The sequence below is a fragment of the Wyeomyia smithii genome, chromosome 3 (genome assembly GCF_029784165.1).
Source record: "Wyeomyia smithii strain HCP4-BCI-WySm-NY-G18 chromosome 3, ASM2978416v1, whole genome shotgun sequence".
Lineage (NCBI taxonomy): Eukaryota > Metazoa > Arthropoda > Insecta > Diptera > Culicidae > Wyeomyia > Wyeomyia smithii.
This window is the reverse complement of record NC_073696.1, coordinates 93,773,957-93,793,792: the sequence shown is the minus strand read 5'-3', so window position 1 is coordinate 93,793,792 and position 19,836 is coordinate 93,773,957. Positions and strand designations below refer to the sequence as shown.

Genomic DNA, 19,836 nt, shown 5'->3' with positions numbered 1-19,836 from the left:
TTGCGAACATACGCCAGCTGAATATATGTTGAAAGCAACGCAAGACAATCATTCGTCCCTTTGGCTCGACAGAAGCCAAATTGAGTATCTGATAGTAGACCATTTGATTCGACCCAATGGTCTAAACGACGGAGTATCATTTTTTCCATCAATTTCCGGATACAGGAGAGCATTGCAATCGGCCTATAAGAGTTGTGATCAGAAGCTGGTTTCCTCGATTTTTGGATGTCGATCACCTTCACTTGCCTCCAATTCTGCGGTACAATGTTTTGCTCCAGGAACTTATTGAACAAGTTCAACAAGCGCCTCTTGGCATTGCCGGGTAGATTCTTCAACAAGTTGAATTTGATTCTATCTAACCCAGGCGCGTTATTGTTACAGGACAGGAGGGCAACTGAAAATTCTGCCATCGTAAAAGGTGATTCTATCGCGTCGTGGCCCGGAGACGCATCGCGAACAAACTTTTGCGCAGGAACAGAGTCCGGGCATACTTTCCTGGCAAAATCAAATATCCACCTACTTGAAGACTCCTCGCTTTCGCATTCTTCGGGTTGTGTTCCAAAGAGTGCTCATCGATGTCTCCCTCCACGTATTCTTCAAGTGGTGGATGATGTTGAATCGACTCGACCGCTTTTGAAATCATTTCCTCGTATAACTTCCAATCGACATTCCGTGTTAGGTCATACGGAATGTCAATTGGTCGCATGCGCGTTGAACCGTTAGTAATTGAAATAAGAATAGGCAAATGGTCGCTACCGTGAGGATCGAGGATTACCTTCCATGTGCAATCCAACCGTAGCGACGTCGAGCATAAGGATAGATCCAAAGCGCTTTGGCGCGTTGGAGGTTTCGGGATACGTGTCATTTCACCGTTGTTCAAAATAGTCATGTCGAAGTCATCGCAAAGGTTATAGATTAAAGAGGAGCGGTTATCATTGTAAGGGGAACCCCAAGCCACACCATGAGAGTTGAAGTCTCCCAAAATCAAACGTGGCGAGGGAAGAAGTTCTATTAAATCAAAGAGCAGCCGTTGCCCAACCTGTGCTCTGGGAGGAATATATATTGAGGCGATACAAAGCTCTTTACCTTGTATTGTCATTTGACATGCGACAACTTCGATGCCTGGAATCGAGGGGAGGTTAATACGATAGAAAGAATAGCACTTTTTAATCCCTAGAAGTACTCCTCCATATGGGGTATCTCGATCAAGGCGAATAATATTAAAATCATGGAAGCTAAGATCAATATTTGAAGTAAGCTAAGTTTCACAAAGGGAAAATGCGTCGCATTTGTTTTTATTTATCAAAACTTTTGGTGAATCAATTTTTGGTTAAATACTTCTACAATCCCACTGTAAGACAGAGATAGAATCCTTCATACACGCAGATGAATTAGGCATCGAAGAATACAATCGCTGCAAAGAGAGGCCATTGGGCAGTCAACTGCTTTAAAAATGATCTAACTGTTGGGAGAAGTACTGTGAGGAAATTTTGAATTGGATCATGTATATTGAAGTTTTCAAAAATCCAGTCCACGATGTTAGAAAAATTCACCAATCCAATTTAATTGATTTTCTGGGTGTGCAAAAGGAACAACTGGAGAAACTTTAGGCCTTTTCCTGGAAAGCTTAGGAGAGGAAAGATTTTTCCTCTTTCTAGACTCCCCAAGACAGGCAAAAGACGTTGCCTCTAGTGGTTCGTCAGAGTCGGTTTCATCTGAAGACAACAGATCAAAGAAGGTGTTGGATTTACCTCCAGTCCAACACGAAATAGGGATGCTGGGCTTGCGTTATTGCCGCGTTAGCGGCCTAACCAGAGATTGCGCTCGCACTCGAAATAACTTTACCAATTGTGTCCAGCCGTGGACCACGCCGAATGCCTTGCAACTCAATCCGCCTCTTTGGATGGTTGCAATGAATAAGGAAACTAACACCTTGTTCTATTCCGCGAATTGCTTAAACGCACTATTTTTATTCATTAAACAGTGAAAGTGTATTTAATAATTATATTTTTAACTGCTAATTTAATATAAGAATGAGTTATAAATTCCTGGCGGTCTTCCTGAGCCGCTCTTGTTGAAGTTCGAAATGGGAGTGATGACTGCTGCTGATCCGAAAGTGGGCCAAGGTGAAGTGAGTCCAAGCGGCGATGTTTTTCTCCCGAAGTGATCGTTGCGCGCCTCCCGATTGATCCCGATACCGATCCTCCTCGATTGGCAGATCAGCAATCTCGCTCTCACGGTAGTGATAAAGGCTCACCACCACTTATCAGCAGCGCGTTCGGTAGAGGCTAATGATGATGATGATGATGATGATGGTTGGTGTTCGATTCTGCTGCTGTGACCGTCTTCAGTTCCCGTGTGCCGCTTGCTTTCGGATAAAATAGCCTGTCTCTCGTATGTCGCTTATTTTCGGATATGCATGTAGTGGACTGTATAGTTGACTCCAACCAGGGATGAAGTATTGGGGTGACCCTTGTTGTTCACCAACATCCTCACCCACCCAGAAATAGCCAGATTTCTGAAAAGAATACAAAAAAACTCCTCCTCGACCAGGGTGTGATGGAAATTAGGGTTTATTGGTTCGCTCGACCAGAGCCTTCGTCGTCCTCGTCAAACTCTGCTGATGGTAAAATGCAAATTTTTTCTACAGGCCTTGTAAGAAAGCCTGCTGCGGTTTTGAGCGTCACTACTCGGACAACACCATCTTGGCCGGGATGAACCCTTTGAATCCTTCCGGTTTTCCATCGTAACGGGGGTAAATTATCGTCCTTAATGATGACTAGCTTGCCTTCTTCAATTGGAACAGGTACTCGCCAACGTTTTATGCGAGATTGTAGTTGCGATAAATATTCTCTTTTCCACCTTATCCAGAAATTTTGAACATTTCTTTGTACCAGTTGCCACTGTTTTAAACGGTTGGTTGGAATGTCTAGGTAATTCTGATCTGGGAGTGCTTGTAGTGAGGCACCGACCAAGAAATGTGCTGGGGTGAGTGGTTCTAGATCGTTGGGACCCTCGGAACTGGCAGTAATCGGTCGAGAGTTTAGACATCCCTCCACCTGTACGAGCAACGTGCTCATATCCTCCGGTGTAGCTGGGTTCTCCCCCAGCACTCTCAAGATGTGGTGCTTCGCCGAGCGAACTGCCGCCTCCCAAAGCCCACCGAAATGTGGCGCACTTGGGGGACTGAAATGCCATTGAACTCCGTCCTCTGCACAGTATTTAGCTACCCTTCCATGATGTTCCTTATTTTTAAACAAGCGCAGTAATTCTTGGAGTTTATTGCGAGCTCCGACAAAATTCGTACCGTTGTCGGAGTACAAATCCGATGGTCTTCCTCTCCGTGCCACAAAACGGCGAAGTGCTTGTAAAAATCTTTCTGTCGACAAATCTGACACAAGCTCAAAGTGCACAGCCTTTGTGCAGAAACAAACAAAAATAGAACCGTAGGCCTTCACTATTGGTCGCCTGGGTGCAGGTCGCAAATATATTGGACCAAAATAATCCACACCCGTTTTCGAAAATGGACGTGCCACGTTTACTCGAGCCGCTGGTAAATCACCCATGAATTGCGGTACCGAAGTTGGGTTTGCTCGAAAACACTTCTGGCACTTGTGAACCGTCTGTCTCGCTGCATCCCTTCCTCTTAGTGGCCAATAGCGCAGTTTTACTACGCTCAAAAGTAACTGGGGTCCTGCATGGAGCATTCGCCCATGATAATATAAAAATATTAACTTCGTTAGATGATGACGTGCAGGTAGCACTATAGGATGTTTTGTATCGAAAGGTTCCTGAGCGTGCTGAAGACGGCCGCCAACTCTAATAAGCCCATCCTGAGAAATTTTGGGATTAAGCCAACGCAACGATGATCGCTGAGAAACTGCTTCCCTCTTAGAAAGCGCTTCCCATTCCATCGGAAAACACTCTCTTTGCACTCGTTCGATAAGTGTTCGTTCTGCTTCTCGTAACTCTTCCGTTGTGAGGAATCCTGATGGGTACCTTTTCCCTCTCGAGCGAAACATTTCTCTGGCGCGTAGCCAAATTACCGTATGTCTCAGTAACTTTGAAAAGGAAGAAAATTTACCAAGATACCAGTCTGTAAATCCTGCTGTCGAAGATACTGTGGCTGCTATTACTGCCCGACGTTTCTCCTCCTCTGCTTCATCGTCAACTTCATTTATTAGAGTCTTAGGCCAAAACTCTTGACTCTCAGCCAACCATGATGGCCCGTGCCACCAGAAGTCATTATGCAATATGTCCTCTGCGCTGATGCCTCTTGAAATCAGGTCTGCTGGGTTTTGGACTCCCGGAACGTGCCTCCAAGTATTTGGTTCCGTTAGACCTTGTATTTTGGACACTCTGTTAGCGATGTAGGTACTCCATGTAGTAGGAACTGCTTGAATCCAGCGCAGTACACACGTAGAGTCGGTCCAAAAGTAGGTGGGTAAATTGAGCTTCAACGACTGTTGAATTTTGCCATATAATTTTGCTACCAGCTCCGCTCCACAAAGCTCTAATCTCGGTATCGTTTGACACCTTAATGGAGCAACCTTGGATTTTGAGGTTAACAGTTGTACAGCTACGTTCCCTGTTGAATCCATACTTCGGATGTAGACACACCCTCCATACGCCTTTTCTGAAGCATCACTAAAGCAATGAAGTTCTACTGTCACCGCTCCTGGGAGGATGACGCAACGATTGATGCGAATTTCGTTGAGCAAAGGTAATCTTGAATAAAACCTCCGCCAACTCTCACCCACCGTCAAAGGTAGCGGTTCGTCCCAGTCTAATCTGCTCCCTTTCTTTGTTTGCAAGGTCCACAATAGTTGCATGAATATTTTGGCTGATGTAATAACAGCTCCGATGAGCCCCAATGGATCGAAAAGCGTAGCTATGATCGAAAGGATTTGGCGTTTAGAAAGCTCTTCATATTTTTCCAGTGGCGGGATCTTGAACTGGAATCTGAAAACGTCCGTTCTTGGCATCCAGGTCAATCCTAGTGTCTTCACAGAAGGGTCTGGGTCTAGATTTATACCACTCACATCGCTTATCGCTAGATTCTCCGTCGGAATTTCACGTAAAACCTCAGCGCAGTTCGATGCCCATTTACGAAGACGAAATCCTCCACTGTTCATCATTGCATCCAATTGCAGCTTTAATTGATGTGCCTCCTCCTGGTCGTTCGACCCCGTGATAACGTCATCCATATAGGTGTCTTCCATAACCGCCCTCGCTGCTAGAGGGAATCGTGCTCCTTCATCTTTCGCCAGTTGGTTTAATGTTCGTGTCGCAAGAAACGGGGCAGGCTTGGTGCCGTATGTCACCGTATTAAGCTCATAAGTAGCTACTTCATCAGTAGGCGACGACCGCCAAAGAATACACTGCAGTGGTCTATCCTCTGGCCTAATGAAGATTTGCCGAAACATTTTCTCAACGTCGGCGACCAGCATGATTTGCTTCGTTCTGCAACGCAATATAATCGAACGTAACTCCTCCTGAATCACCGGGCCCACCAAGAGCACCTCGTTTAACGAAATATTCGTGGAGGTCTTGCATGAAGCATCGAAAACGACGCGGACCTTAGTGGTCGTACTGGCCTCCTTCACCACGGGATGATGTGGTAAATAGCATCGCTCTGCTGCTGCTCGTTGGGTTTCCTTAATCAACCGCATATGCCCTAACTCTATATATTCGCTCATGAATGCCAAATATTGCTGCTTCAAATCAGAATTCCTTGCCAACCTCCGCTCCGTTCCTTGGAGACGTCGTAATGCAATATTTTTTGATTCACCCAGACGAGTAAAGGCATCCTCAACCATTGGCAACGCAACCGTATATCGTCCGTCAGTGCCACGCTGCACTGTCTGTTTAAATATTTCCTCACATCGTTCTTCTTCCTTTGAATATGACCTTTCGAGCTCGATTTCCTCACAAGCCCAAAATTTTGCAACCAATTCATCCAGTCCCTTCGTAGTCACGTGGCAGCTGACACGTGGCGCCTGCTCGATCGATGACAGCCCGCCAGAAACCACCCATCCAAATACGGATTCATTCAATGACGGCATCTGCTCTCCCAATGTGATTTTTCGACCAGATACGAAGAAGTCGAAAAACGCCTCAATGCCTAGTACTAAGTCTATTCCCATAGACACACAGAACGAGGGATCGGCGAGTTGGATACCCTCTGGAATACTCCATCCCTTCACATTTACCGTTGCCGTTGGCAAATGTACCGTAACCTTAGGTAACACGAGAAAGCCCATTTCCCGTGTAAAATCCGATATTCTTGAACGAATTGTTGCCTGAATCCGTTGTGTAACCCTTGTAGCTGCTTGTCCAATACCCAGAACAGAAATATCCACCTTTTTACGGTCTACCTTCAACCGTTGACTTAACTTCTCCGAGATGAAGTTACTCTCAGAGCCTGAATCGAGAAGTGCGCGTGCTGGTACTTGGTTGCCATGATCGTCCTCAACAAGAAGCACTGCAGTAGCCAGAAGAACCGTTGATTTGATATACGTTGCAGAATTTGACACTGATGTGCTGGTAGCCACCATATTGACTATTTGGGACGAATTAGATGGCATGGATGGTTGTTTTCCCGTAGTTGCACATGGGGTAGCACCGGTAGTAGTAGTACTTCGATTTTTGGAGGTGTTCTCCCTTTCCCGTTTAAAGCATACCATTGTATGATGACGACTCTTGCACGAGCGACAAGAATACTTAGACTGGCAATCTTTTGCTTGATGACCGAGTCTAAAACAATTGCGGCAAAGTGAGTGAGTGCGAACGAGGGCATCACGCTCTGTCACCGACATCCGCTGAAATGTCTCGCATTGGAATAGTAAATGGTTTGCCGAGCACACCGTGCATCGTATACCGGACGATTGCACTGTGCTGTAACTAGTTTTAACCACCACTGGCCTCTGCCTTTGGGGTGGCAGTTGGTTACCTCCCTTAGTGTCCACCATTCTCGAAGGCAAACATTCCAGTACTTGAGTCCGACGGTGCAGGAACTCCAACAATTCCTTCACCGTATCCGTTTTCTGTGTAGCAGAAATCTCTTCCCACCCCCGGCGAGTTATCGGGTCTAATCGCGTTGTGAGAAGATTAGTTAGAAGTAGGTCCTTGTATTCAATCGGTTGCATTATCTGGTCAAGTGTTTGTACTATCCTTTCGAAACCTTCTAATAAAGCATGAAGTTGGTTGGGGCATTCCTTAGAAACTGTTGGCAACTGAAACAGCGATTGGACCTGTCGCTTTTTCAATTGTTTGCTGTTGTCGTACCTTTTTAGCAGCATATCCCAAGCGATCAAGTAGTTTGATCTAGTAATTTGCAATGGGTCAATTAGACCCTTCGGTTCCCCTTGCAGGCAACCCTTGAGGTAGTGGAATTTTTCAACCTCCGGCAGATCCGCCTTACAATGGATAAGAGAAGTGAACAGATCTCGAAAGCTTAGCCATTCATCAATGTTCCCGTCAAACGACTGCAGTTTGATTTGCGGGAGACGAACGTGGTCGAGCGAACCTTGCATTGTAGTATCACCTGCATGGGTGGATTGTTCCAACAGTGGAGGAGCTTGGTGTTCCTTAATTCGCTCCAACAGGAACGGCTTTGCACGATAATAACGGTTACTGAACTCTCTTCTCTCTTTGTCGTAGGCGTCTCCACTCTCGGGTGGAAAATCGTCGTGTGATTTAATCTCGACAAGTGTCTCCCCAAATTTCTCCCACAATTCCTCGAGTTTTTGCAAACGGACTTCGATTTCAGTGATAGTGCTTCCATCCGGGAATTGTTCCACAAATTCCCAAATATCATTGAAGGATGATTGAATTTCCTTCAATTTCGTTATCCAGCCCTTTAGGGACGGTGCCTTTTTTGTAGCGGATCCAGTGGCGGCTGGCATGGTAACCGATTGTTATAAGCGGAAAAAATAGGTGGTGTAATATTCTGCGAACGATCCTAGCCTCGCCAGGCATATACTATTCTATATTTTACCTGACGGAATATATTGTTCCACTCCAAGCGAATGTAAATTTGTGACCAATAGCGAACTAAGTGGCGATGCGGTGGGTTTGTTCCAAAATAATCTCAAATGATCGATAGAAACGGGAAATCGAGGTGGGAAAGCAAGCATGTAGTATCAATAAAAGCCCAGGCCACGGCTGGCCATATACTGTTGAATCTCACCTGGAGAAACTAACAGCGCAGCAAATCACAAAGTAAGTTCGAGTAGCCAATGTATCGTACATTATAAACTTGTCTCCGTAAGTAGCCTCATAGACTCGCATATAGAGTAGAATAGTATAAAGCACAACGCACCGTCGAAGAGGATATTTTATTATTATTGTGAAGTATCCGAGCCTAGCTTCGGCGAACATATACCATCAATTGTCCACTAACCTGGAGAACCTTGTTCTGCGCTTCCTCTTCTTAATGATTGGGTTCAGACTATTTCCTTCCAATCCTTCCAATTAGTGGTGTGCTTTATCTAACTTTAACCGTTATCCAATATAAATGCCGACAGTGCAGTAAAGTAACTCGATGTGCAAAGCAATGATGTTCGAAAACGTGTGTTAGTATTGCATAAACGATAAGCTTCGGCTGGACATATGGTAGTGGATCAACTCACCTGAGAAAAATCCCTTGGTGCCAATGTCCAGTTAAGCGATGGCGGATAAGAAGCGTTAGAAAATATGCGATGGCGGAACAACCTTTGTTCCCCAATACTCCAATAAACTTCACCGCCCAAAATGGCGTCGTCCCGTAAATGAAGGAGTCGCTCCAAAACGCAATGGCGAAAGCCCAGCTTTGATGATCCGGATCAGTCCTCGATCCGGCTCGAAGGACCAATATGTTGGATTTACCTCCAGTCCAACACGAAATAGGGATGCTGGGCTTGCGTTATTGCCGCGTTAGCGGCCTAACCAGAGATTGCGCTCGCACTCGAAATAACTTTACCAATTGTGTCCAGCCGTGGACCACGCCGAATGCCTTGCAACTCAATCCGCCTCTTTGGATGGTTGCAATGAATAAGGAAACTAACACCTTGTTCTATTCCGCGAATTGCTTAAACGCACTATTTTTATTCATTAAACAGTGAAAGTGTATTTAATAATTATATTTTTAACTGCTAATTTAATATAAGAATGAGTTATAAATTCCTGGCGGTCTTCCTGAGCCGCTCTTGTTGAAGTTCGAAATGGGAGTGATGACTGCTGCTGATCCGAAAGTGGGCCAAGGTGAAGTGAGTCCAAGCGGCGATGTTTTTCTCCCGAAGTGATCGTTGCGCGCCTCCCGATTGATCCCGATACCGATCCTCCTCGATTGGCAGATCAGCAATCTCGCTCTCACGGTAGTGATAAAGGCTCACCACCACTTATCAGCAGCGCGTTCGGTAGAGGCTAATGATGATGATGATGATGATGATGGTTGGTGTTCGATTCTGCTGCTGTGACCGTCTTCAGTTCCCGTGTGCCGCTTGCTTTCGGATAAAATAGCCTGTCTCTCGTATGTCGCTTATTTTCGGATATGCATGTAGTGGACTGTATAGTTGACTCCAACCAGGGATGAAGTATTGGGGTGACCCTTGTTGTTCACCAACAGAAGGGGTTCGATGTTATGGTGGAAGTGGTCACGGTCTTCTTAAGAATCTCAGCGTAAGAACGCTTTGAGCGCTCCTTAAGAGACCGTTTAATTTTATCTCTGCGTTGCATGTACACCGGGCATGCGGAAAGCTCATGCAGATTTTTCCCGCAGTGAATACACTTTTCAGCGTTTACACTGCAAGAATCTTCCGCATGAGTCTCCCCACACTTGCCACACCGTGCTTTATTGCAGCAGTAGGCAGATGTATGGCCTAACTGCTTGCAATTGGTGCAATTCATAACACGGATCACATACAAACGCACAGGCAGACGAACCTGGTTGATCGAAACGTGGCTAGGGAGTGCAGATCCGGCAAACGTAACGCGAAACGAGTCTGACGGAGTGTATACTTTTTTACCGGAGACGAGCGACATGGACCGTAATTGCTTAACATCCAATACTTTCGCCTCGGTAGTGGATTTTTTGAAGCAGCCGACGCCGCTTCCCAGAATACACTCAACTGTCAGACTCGAATCGGTTATTACACCGTCGATCTCCACGTCTCGTGCAGGTACATACACGCGATACTCGCGTGTAAAGAGCTTAGAGCGAGCTATATCGTTGGCCTGATCCAGATCATTGACCACGACACGGAGCTTGTTTGGTCTGACTGTTGCGATTTCGGTCACGGCCTTGTATCGTGACGTCAGATCTTTCGCGATTTGTAACGTGTTCAGTGATTTTACTCCTGGTTTGGGCCTCATGTAGAGAACCAGTGGACCCGTTGATCCGTCTGGGTAAAGCGTGGGACGAGGATTGACCAAAGCAGGGACAGAGGGGGGGTGAACAGGAGGGACAAGGTCGGGTGGGTTTGGAGACGGGGGATCGGGGGCTAAGGGATCCACATCCATTGCGCTTAAACTAGTGCAACAGTACAGTGGCCAAGAGTCACGTGCCTCTTCTTTGTTGTCTTTAATAGCGCAATCACCGAGTCTTTCGGTGCTGGAACGGGCAGCTTCGCAGCGACACAGCTATAGCACAATAGCTGGATGACCTTCACTGCGGATTATCAGCTTATCTTCACACCGCACTTCGCACTCTTTGAAACACGACCGAGTAAGCAATGCTTTTTTCTTCTTCCACACAGTAGTGATTTTATAGCGAGACAATCACTTAATGCGTCCGTTTTCGTCGAGCGTTCGGGACGCAATGGTAAGGTATCTTATGTCTACATCGCTCCACGTTATGACGGGTAGTACCAGAGCAACGTTTTTTGCGTACAATACCTATCGACACTCTTCGTCGTACCACTCATTTCGTCGTTTTTGTTCGACATATCCCAGGACGTTCTCCACTACGCTGTTGATTGTAGTTTTCACAGGGGTGCAACAGCTCTCAAGAGGAGCTCCCCTCAGCTCACCCTTTTCCAGTAGCTTAACTTTGAGCGAACGCGCGTAGTTTGTGGCGACATTGTATCGTGTAGGATACCGGTACCGAGAATTGTGCACAACGGATAGTTTTGGGCACATCTTCACCATCACTAAGCAGTGGTTCGGGGGCCTCGCAGGTTCGGGGCCTCGGGGCCTTCGCAGGTTCTGCCAAAGATGATGCCCGAGAAGTGCCGCCATCTATCAGCACATGGTCAATTTACGATACCGTCTGATTTGGTAACCTTCAGGTGTACCTTAAGTGTGAGATGTTGTACTGAGTGAAAGTGTAAAGAACGACCATTATAGATTTTCGTGACGACGGCTAAGTCGGCGAATATTAGCCTGCTCACGTTGATCAGCTGGTGCTCGCTGAACGCTCTGCCCTGAGCGATAAAATCATCTTTGTCATCATCCGTGTTTCTGTGATAAGGGTTGTGTACGTTAATAGTGCGACGTTGAAAAACCGGTCTTTGAAAGCCACGTTGTGTCATCGTAAATGATGCGATACACCATCTTGAAATCCAAGATGGCGAAATGAACTTTTTTTGATGAATTTGTCTTTTAACACTCGTTAAACAGTGTTCGCTTTATAATTGTATAAATTACTGACAAAACTACGTTAACTATGTTAACTTAATTTCTTACTGTGAGTGCCTTATTAAAAAATTATTCAATGCTGTGCCAGTTTTGCCACAAGTCATGGCACTAACTTGTTATTTAATTAGCCCCTGCTTAGTTTTTTGCAACACTTTCATCAAAAATATTCTCCTTTCTGTCTCTGTGGAGGCAGGGATTAAACCCCTGTGCGTTTGGTTACGTAGGGATAAACCGTACAAAACTCACCAGCGGGGTTAAATGCCCATGCTTTTATGTTCCTAAAATACTCACACATGTGGAAAATACTCACACAGGACAATTGCGGGGCTAGCGCTACGATCCTACGGACACTAACAGGCTCTCCCGAGCCGAGACTCGAACCTACGACGACTAGCTTGATAGGCCAGCATCGTACCTCGAGACCACATGTGAGATAACTTAGCCCTCCTACTCTGCCCATAATCGCATATTTGTAACATTTGCAAAATTGGTTGTTCGAGCAAATCGCACATTTATATTTTGACCTTAAATGCTATCCCAAATGCTGTTCCCAATGTATTCTTGCAAATAGACACTTTAACTAAACTTTGTATCATGAAGAAAGCACTACTTTTTACTCTGTATACATTAAACATTGAAATTTTTGCAATGATACATTTATGCCGTCACTTTCAAGCTACTTTTGAAATATATCACAGGGAAAATGAAGTTTTTCATGTATTCAACAAGCATGAGCTGAACATCAGAAACGGATCATCGGTGGTTGGTTACCGGACCTGAATAACTTCCGAGTTCCAAAGGATGCAGAGTTGCATTTGGATGGAAACTTTTTTGACAAAAAAGTTGAAAAAGTTAAGTAGTGTGACAATTTTGCGGTTATTTACGCTATGTGACAAAACAACTTGGTATTTTTTACGACTTTTTCACACAAACATATGCGGTTATTTACGCTATGTGACAAAACAACTTGGTATTTTTTACGACTTTTTCACACAAACATATTTTTTCAGATGTAAAAAGTGCATACTATTCTAAGCATTTTCCACTAAAAAGAACAAAATCCATAAAATGTCGAATGTTACAATTATGCGATTACAGGCAGTACTGTTCTCATGAAAAGAGCGCTATGAGGACTAAAATACTTGAAAAACTGTAGAACTGTCTGTGGCTCTGTCCAACATGTAATTATTCATAAATTTTATATAAGCTTCTATGGTTAACTGACCTATAAAAATAATCCAGCGAATTGATAGAATTTTGAACAGAGACTTCAGTCAAGCAAGCGAAAAGCAGTTCATATTTCTAGAGAAACATTTCAAAAGGTCCTGTCTGCTTTGATCGATTTTTTGATCGATCACTTTCTTTCAATCACCATAACTTATTAAACACCTTTAATGCCACGTTATTTGCACGAGTTGATAATGGAGGGATCACTCTAGCCTCCTGAACGAGAACCACGCTTGGGATAGTTGCTATAGCTGAACCATTAACAAATTAAAAAAACGCTTCGGAAAAACGATGAAAGCAGATAGGACATTTTGAAATGTTTATCTAGATTTGAACGAACGAGAGATTCACACCGCTATCGGTACGGTGAAAAGTTTTTGTCAGAGCATGCTGTATGAGGGATAAAATAGAATGAAAAAGTTGGAAATATTGTACCGTGCTGGATCGAAACCCGTACAGTATCGAAATCCGTACACCTTAACGTTTTTCTTCAATTTTAAGCATTATAAAAATGAAAATTCATATGATAGTTACATGTACATGTCCGTTGAGCTGTTGGCCTTCTGTTAAATTAAACTATGCGTCAGTAGGCCATGAAATAAAAATAATAAAAATAAAAAATCAATCGTGTATCGGTTTCAGTTGTCATTTCGTTGTATCGTTAGAGAATTTACTAAGAAAACATTCTTCAGTTGAAAACGTTTTTCAAGTGAGATATACGTGTTTTACTCTGTGAATCTTCTTGAAATTGATGGAAAAGGTAAGTCTTCGTCATTTTCGAGCTGTATTTTGTCTGGTGAATAGTGTAAATTGTATTTATTCAACAAAAACTGTGCCGTACGGATTTTGATCCTTGTTAATTGCTTGAATCGAAATCCGTACAGCGTGTGTATCATGCATATATTGTTGAGCTTTCTTCTTATTTTCAGCATATAATGGAAGAAAACAAGTATAAATATACGGCAAACAATTTCGAAGGAGCTGTGACTGAGGTGCGCTAAGGAAAGTCGTACTGGGAAGCTTCGAAAGGTTCCGGCGTTCCGGTTGCTACAATAAGGGGTGCCGCAACGAAACGCTACGAAAATTGCACTATTTCAGCTGATATAAGAATTAGAAAACCGTGTGAAACTTTAGGAACAAGTTGATCCTCAAAATATATTTATTCGTAATATTATTTTTTTTTCTTCATCTATCAATTCGTAATAATAAAGATGAATTATAAATAAAAGATGTTCATTTATGTACTTCTATATCCATACGGATTTTGATTTATTTCTGTATGGACTCTAATCCAGTCTATATCGTGTGTGTGCGGATTTCGATTCAAAAGTGTACGGGTTTTGAATCAGACAAAAAACTGTGTACGGATTTCGATTCAAAACATGTTCTATTTAAACATGATTTTTTCGAGTTTCAGAGTGATTTTAATCATTTTGCTTGAAAATAATGATAAAATATAAGAAGACCTATAAGTAAACATGTCAGTTTAAAGCAATATGTAATTTCTTGATTTTATGTTGACCGTCGAAGATTATCATGTGCTTAGGTGTACGGATTTCGGTCCAGCACGGTACTCTGGATGCTCTTATTATTCACCCTAACACAATTCTGTCACTTTTTCCGAACTCTGCCTGTAAATAACACACAAAAAATGTGGTTCCTCAAATTAACACACTTTTGCAATTTATTATACTATGAATTTTTCAATTTATTTCACTAACTTTCATCAACTTTTACCTAAAAACGATCAAAATTAAAATTGGGGTAGATTGCACTATGAAGCGTTGTAAAAGATTGTTTAACAGCATAGTTCAAACAATCTTGCTTTTGGTTTTACTTCTGAGACTTCAAGCACTTCTCACGTCGCGTGTTGATTTCTGCTAGAAGCAATTGGCCTTTTTTGTGGACCAGAACTTGTGGTGCGTCTTGCCCTCGAAGTGGTTTGGAAGCAATGGTAATTTTTATCAAAAATAACATTTAAATCGAGTACATACCTACTTATTTCGAAATAAACTACGTTATAAACATACATCATATAGATCCTACAATCATTTTACATGTTCAATGCCGCGTTTTTTACAATTGTCCCGTATCATTATTAGTTAAAGTATTGAATGTCATTGGAACGCGAAAAAAGCGCCTTCTAAACAAGATGAAACGAGGCCACAAAAATTACGGTAAATGCAGTATATGCACCAGAGCATAACAAAATACATTAAAAAAAGACGCCCACCTAAATTGTTCACTCCCATATCCGTTTGGAGAGTTTACAAACGCTCAGTCGAAAATTCGCTCTCCTTTCTGGAATGCGACATGCGGAGTTTCACTCCATTTTTTTCGGGAGGTCATTCCATTGCTGTGTGTATTATTCCTTACCCTGACAATATATGACCGCATAGAAGCTACAGTACACTGCTGAAATGTTGCTCTATCGAATAAGGTAAATTTGTTCTCTACCAACCGATTTGTGCGCTGCAGTTGGTAAAGCATAAAGAAGTCGGGGAATATCTTCAGCAGAAACAGCACAGAAGAGGCGATGCGATGGCGTGTGAAAATGTTTTGGGGTAGGACTCTATTCCCCATTCGAACCGCCAACAAATTACCATAACCCCGTGTAATCACACTCTGGTTTCCGTACACTCGTTGGTGTCCCCACGTTGTGGTGGCCGCACTCCTGCACAGCGGGCCCGGTTTTCTGTGGAAATCGTAACTACATCCGAATATGAACAGCGAATTTACGCCATCTTTCAAACGACTGTGCAGTACATTGCTGGGCTGCGTTCCGTTGTCCGACAACAGAAATGTGTTACAAATTCCGCGGCAAGGCCATCGGGGTGACGACGACAACAACGACCAAACTTCCCGAAAATGGTGCATGAATCGGACCTTCTCTATGGTGGCATGCGGCATTGAGTGTAGTAAGGCGTGCAGATTGCAGAATGGAGGCGGAAGAGGTGTTTCGTAGCAGCAGCAAAATCAATATTTGTTGTTTTGTGGAAAATTTATTGACCTTTTCGCTGGCTCGGGTACCCACAGGGAAAAAGTGCCAACCCGACGGATTCCACCGCTTGCAACGCGGCGATGGTATTTGCACTGCGTTGTATATGTTTGTTGTTAACGCATCAATCACTGATCATAATTAGTGAATTAATTAATGAGACCACATGCCTGGTAGATCGTTTGATACGCTTACTGTTCAGTGTTTTGAAACAATTACCTCTAATTGGAAAGCTCGATTTAATTGCGTGCTAAATATGGTACATATGTGGGAGGTTAATAAGTACTATTCCAAAATGCTGGCAATTTTGTGTACTGTTAAGTTTAATAGGAAAACAAAATTCAACTAATCGAACGTACTCGGCGTTGCTCGTGATAAAAGGATCAAAATTTAAAATCATTTTCCGAATCTAACAGTAGTTTAATCTTTGCTTCCACAGAGACAGAAAAAAACAAACTTTTGATGAAAGAGTGGCAAATAACTAAGTAAAAGCACATTCAAACTCTTATTACTCAGCAACCGCATGCATTATTGGCACAAACTATATTGCATGTTGAAGATCAATCTGTTCTCCAACTGCTCAGAATATTTTCATCGTTATTTCAAGTATAGTTGTTGAACTTTTATCAATGTTTATATGTCCGGTAATGCCATATGGCATCACCCGCGGGGTATGGGGTAAATTACAAGTTAGTGTCATAAATTGTGGCAAAATTGAGACAGCATTGGATAACTTCATGATAAGGCGCGCACAGTTTGAAATTAAGTTAACGTAGTTTTGTCAGAAATTTATACAACAACTGAAATTTCGGATTTTTTTTCCTAGCACAAAAGCTATATGTACTAAAAAAACCTTTTCATTTCTCATGAAGATATATTCATTATTACTGAATTTTCATTCGAGAAAATTCCGTGATCGGCTTTCTGACGAAACTTTTCCATGATGACGGAGAAAGAGCTTTCTACGGCCTTCACATCAACTTTTCGAATGCATCTCTTGATTTAACTATCTGCATTGCGTTGTGCTCCAGTGATTTTTGTACTCCTAGGAACTTCAAATTCCGAAGAAATCTTCGATTGGACGACAAAAAAAATACTGACGCAACAGGAGAGACACGGCCTACATATACATACTTCTTTTTTTTTCTCTGAGCGTGTTTGCTGTTGAGTAAGAAAGTAACAAAAAAAAATTCTAAAATTTCAGTTGTCACCCGTTATGATGTAATAACCAATTTTTATCTCTTTCCGCCATTCTATGCATGAACATCAGACTATTACGGTATATAATTAATTTAATGGAAGCGATAATGTGAAATGAAAAATACAAAGGTGAAAAAGCTTTACTTTATGAGGCCTGATGATCCTCACCGATTTAATCTAAAAGTCTGCAATTTTTCCCGATTGTTCACAAACTCAAAATAATTACGGAACATTTGTATCATAAAGCTGGAATATCTATGCTCTTATGTAGCATGTTCACGTGCCGGAAAACATTTAACTTTATGTGTGCTTGCGACTGGAGAAAAACGAAAAATATCGATTACCATGAGCTTCGTTAATAACCTTCGTACATCTCATGGGAAATGAGATTTTTTAGATATTGCAATGATTATCAGTAGAATGAAACGATGGTTTGATCGACGGCTATAACTTGACTAAATTTAAAGCAATTTTAAAGTTTTTTCTTATGAAAAACAAGCATCATCAAACAATATCTTAGCCTGTGCAAGGTTTTTTCCACTGCTTCTCTCTCCCTAGCCTATGTTGGTTCTATGTTGGTAATCTAATAAATCCTAACTTTGATATTTTTAGCAAAAGTGGAATGAACAATCCTCGAATTATGCCACGCGCATGCATACTCATAAATAAAATAATAAATGCTACTCTTGTCTCCAATTTAACTACTAGGGACATCTGTGTTGTCAAAATAGATGTTAAAATCGAAAACGTCAATAGACAGTATGTCTACTGCTCTGCATATTTTCCACACGATGAGGCCTCTCCCACGGAAGACTTCAAAAAAGTTGTGGCTTATTGTGAAAATGAAAATTTACCTTTTATTGTGGGCACTGATGCAAACGCCCATCATATAATTTGGGGTAGTTCAAATATAAATCCCAGGGGCTCTGACCTGATGGAGTATCTTTGTTCTACGAATTTGAATATTTTAAATATAGGAAATGCTCCAACTTTTTCAAGCCACTACAGAGAGGAAGTGCTAGACTTAACACTCTGTACAAATAATGTTATTCATGAAGTGAACAATTGGCGGGTTTCTAACGGAGAATCATTGGCTGATCATAGATTTATATTCTTTGAGCATCTAAATGATTGTTTAGAGGTAACTCGTTTCAGGAATCCAAAAAATACAGATTGGGACGCCTATGTCGACGCTCTAGCGTCGAAATTTCACGGGTATGAATCTGTTTTGGAAAGCCCACATGATCTAGACGATGCTGTTGAAATCACAACATCCTACATCATGGAGGCTTATGAAGAAAGTTGTCCCTCAACACGAGGCACGTCCTGGTGGAATACTGAACTTGCAAAATTACGCAAGAATTGCAGAAGGGCTTGGAACAGACGGCGTACAGAGGGAATCATTGCTTTTAAAACAGCTCGGAAAGCCTATAAAAAAGCTCTGAAATCCTCTGAACGACGGGGTTGGAAAAACCACTGCACAAACATTTCTAGTGTGAATGAAACTAGCAGACTTAATAAAGTTTTAGCGAAATCTAAGGACTTTCAAATTAACTCAATAAAGAATGAAGATGGAAATTTTAGTACAAATGATGGAGAGGTTCTAGAAAACCTCTTTAGAATACACTTTCCGGGGTGCTTAGAGCTGGAACAATATGACGTTCCCGATCACTGTTCTGTTCCTTCGGACACATGGGTGATAGCTCGTCGGTTGATAACAATCGAGTCAATAAAATGGGCTTTGGATAGTTTTTTGCCATATAAGACTCCTGGAGCTGATGGAATATACCCATGTTTGCTCCAGAGGGGCTTCCAACATTTAAAAAATATTTTAAAGCAGATTTTGACTTGCAGCCTTGCTACAGGATACATTCCAAAATCCTGGAGAGAAATAAAAGTCAAATTTATTCCAAAGGGGGGACGTGCTTCATATGATGAAGCAAAAAGCTTTAGGCCAATCAGCTTGAGCTCGTTCTTCCTCAAATGTTTGGAGAGAATTATCGATCATAACATCCGTAATGGAATTTTGTCCAGACGACCTCTTCATGAAACGCAACATGCGTATCAAAGAGGAAAGTCTACAATTACTCTCTTACACCGTGTTATCCATGATATAGAAAAGGCCTTTTCACGGAAGCAATCCTGTTTAGGAGTTTTCTTAGATATTGAGGGAGCTTTTGACAGTGTTCCATTCAATGCTATAGTTGATGCGGCACACTTTCATGAAATTCCCTCATTTATCGTGACGTGGATACATGAGATGCTAAAAAATCGTTATTTGAACTCATCGCTAAGAGGAACGTTCATAAGAAAACAATGCATCAAAGGATGTCCCCAGGGAGGCGTTTTGTCACCTCTGCTGTGGAATCTCGTAGCGGACGGTCTGTTACGAAGACTAAATAACTTAGGATTTCCCTCTTATGGCTTCGCTGATGATTATCTGGTTATAATTACTGGAATGTGTATAAGCACAATTTTTAACCTGATGCAACAGGCTCTAAAGGAAACTGAAAAGTGGTGTCGTGAAGTTGGGCTCTCTGTAAATCCCAATAAAACATCACTTGTATTGTTCACTAAAAAAAGGAGAATCACTGAAGCTCGTCCACTTCGTTTCTTTGACTCTGAGGTCTGTGTGACAGATCAAGTTAAGCACCTTGGAGTAATACTAGACTCTAAACTGAACTGGTCTGCTCACATCGATTTTAGAATCAAAAAGGCATGCATGGCCTTTGGACAATGTAGACGAACAATTGGTAAAAGCTGGGGTCTTAAACCTAAATACATTTACTGGATTT

At 42.4% G+C, this 19,836-nt stretch overlaps 2 protein-coding genes across 6 annotated transcripts in view; one reads left to right on the top strand and one right to left on the bottom strand.

The window, feature by feature from the left end:
• The window catches only part of LOC129732086 (protein madd-4), a 588,842-nt gene that overhangs the window by 86,926 nt on the left and 482,080 nt on the right, over nucleotides 1-19,836 (top strand). The gene's annotated exons all lie outside the window — the stretch shown is intronic.
• LOC129728417 (uncharacterized) lies at nucleotides 2,574-7,907 on the bottom strand. Its single transcript, XM_055686855.1, has one exon. It carries the CDS (start codon nucleotides 7,905-7,907, stop codon nucleotides 2,574-2,576), a length of 5,334 nt encoding a protein of 1,777 aa, XP_055542830.1.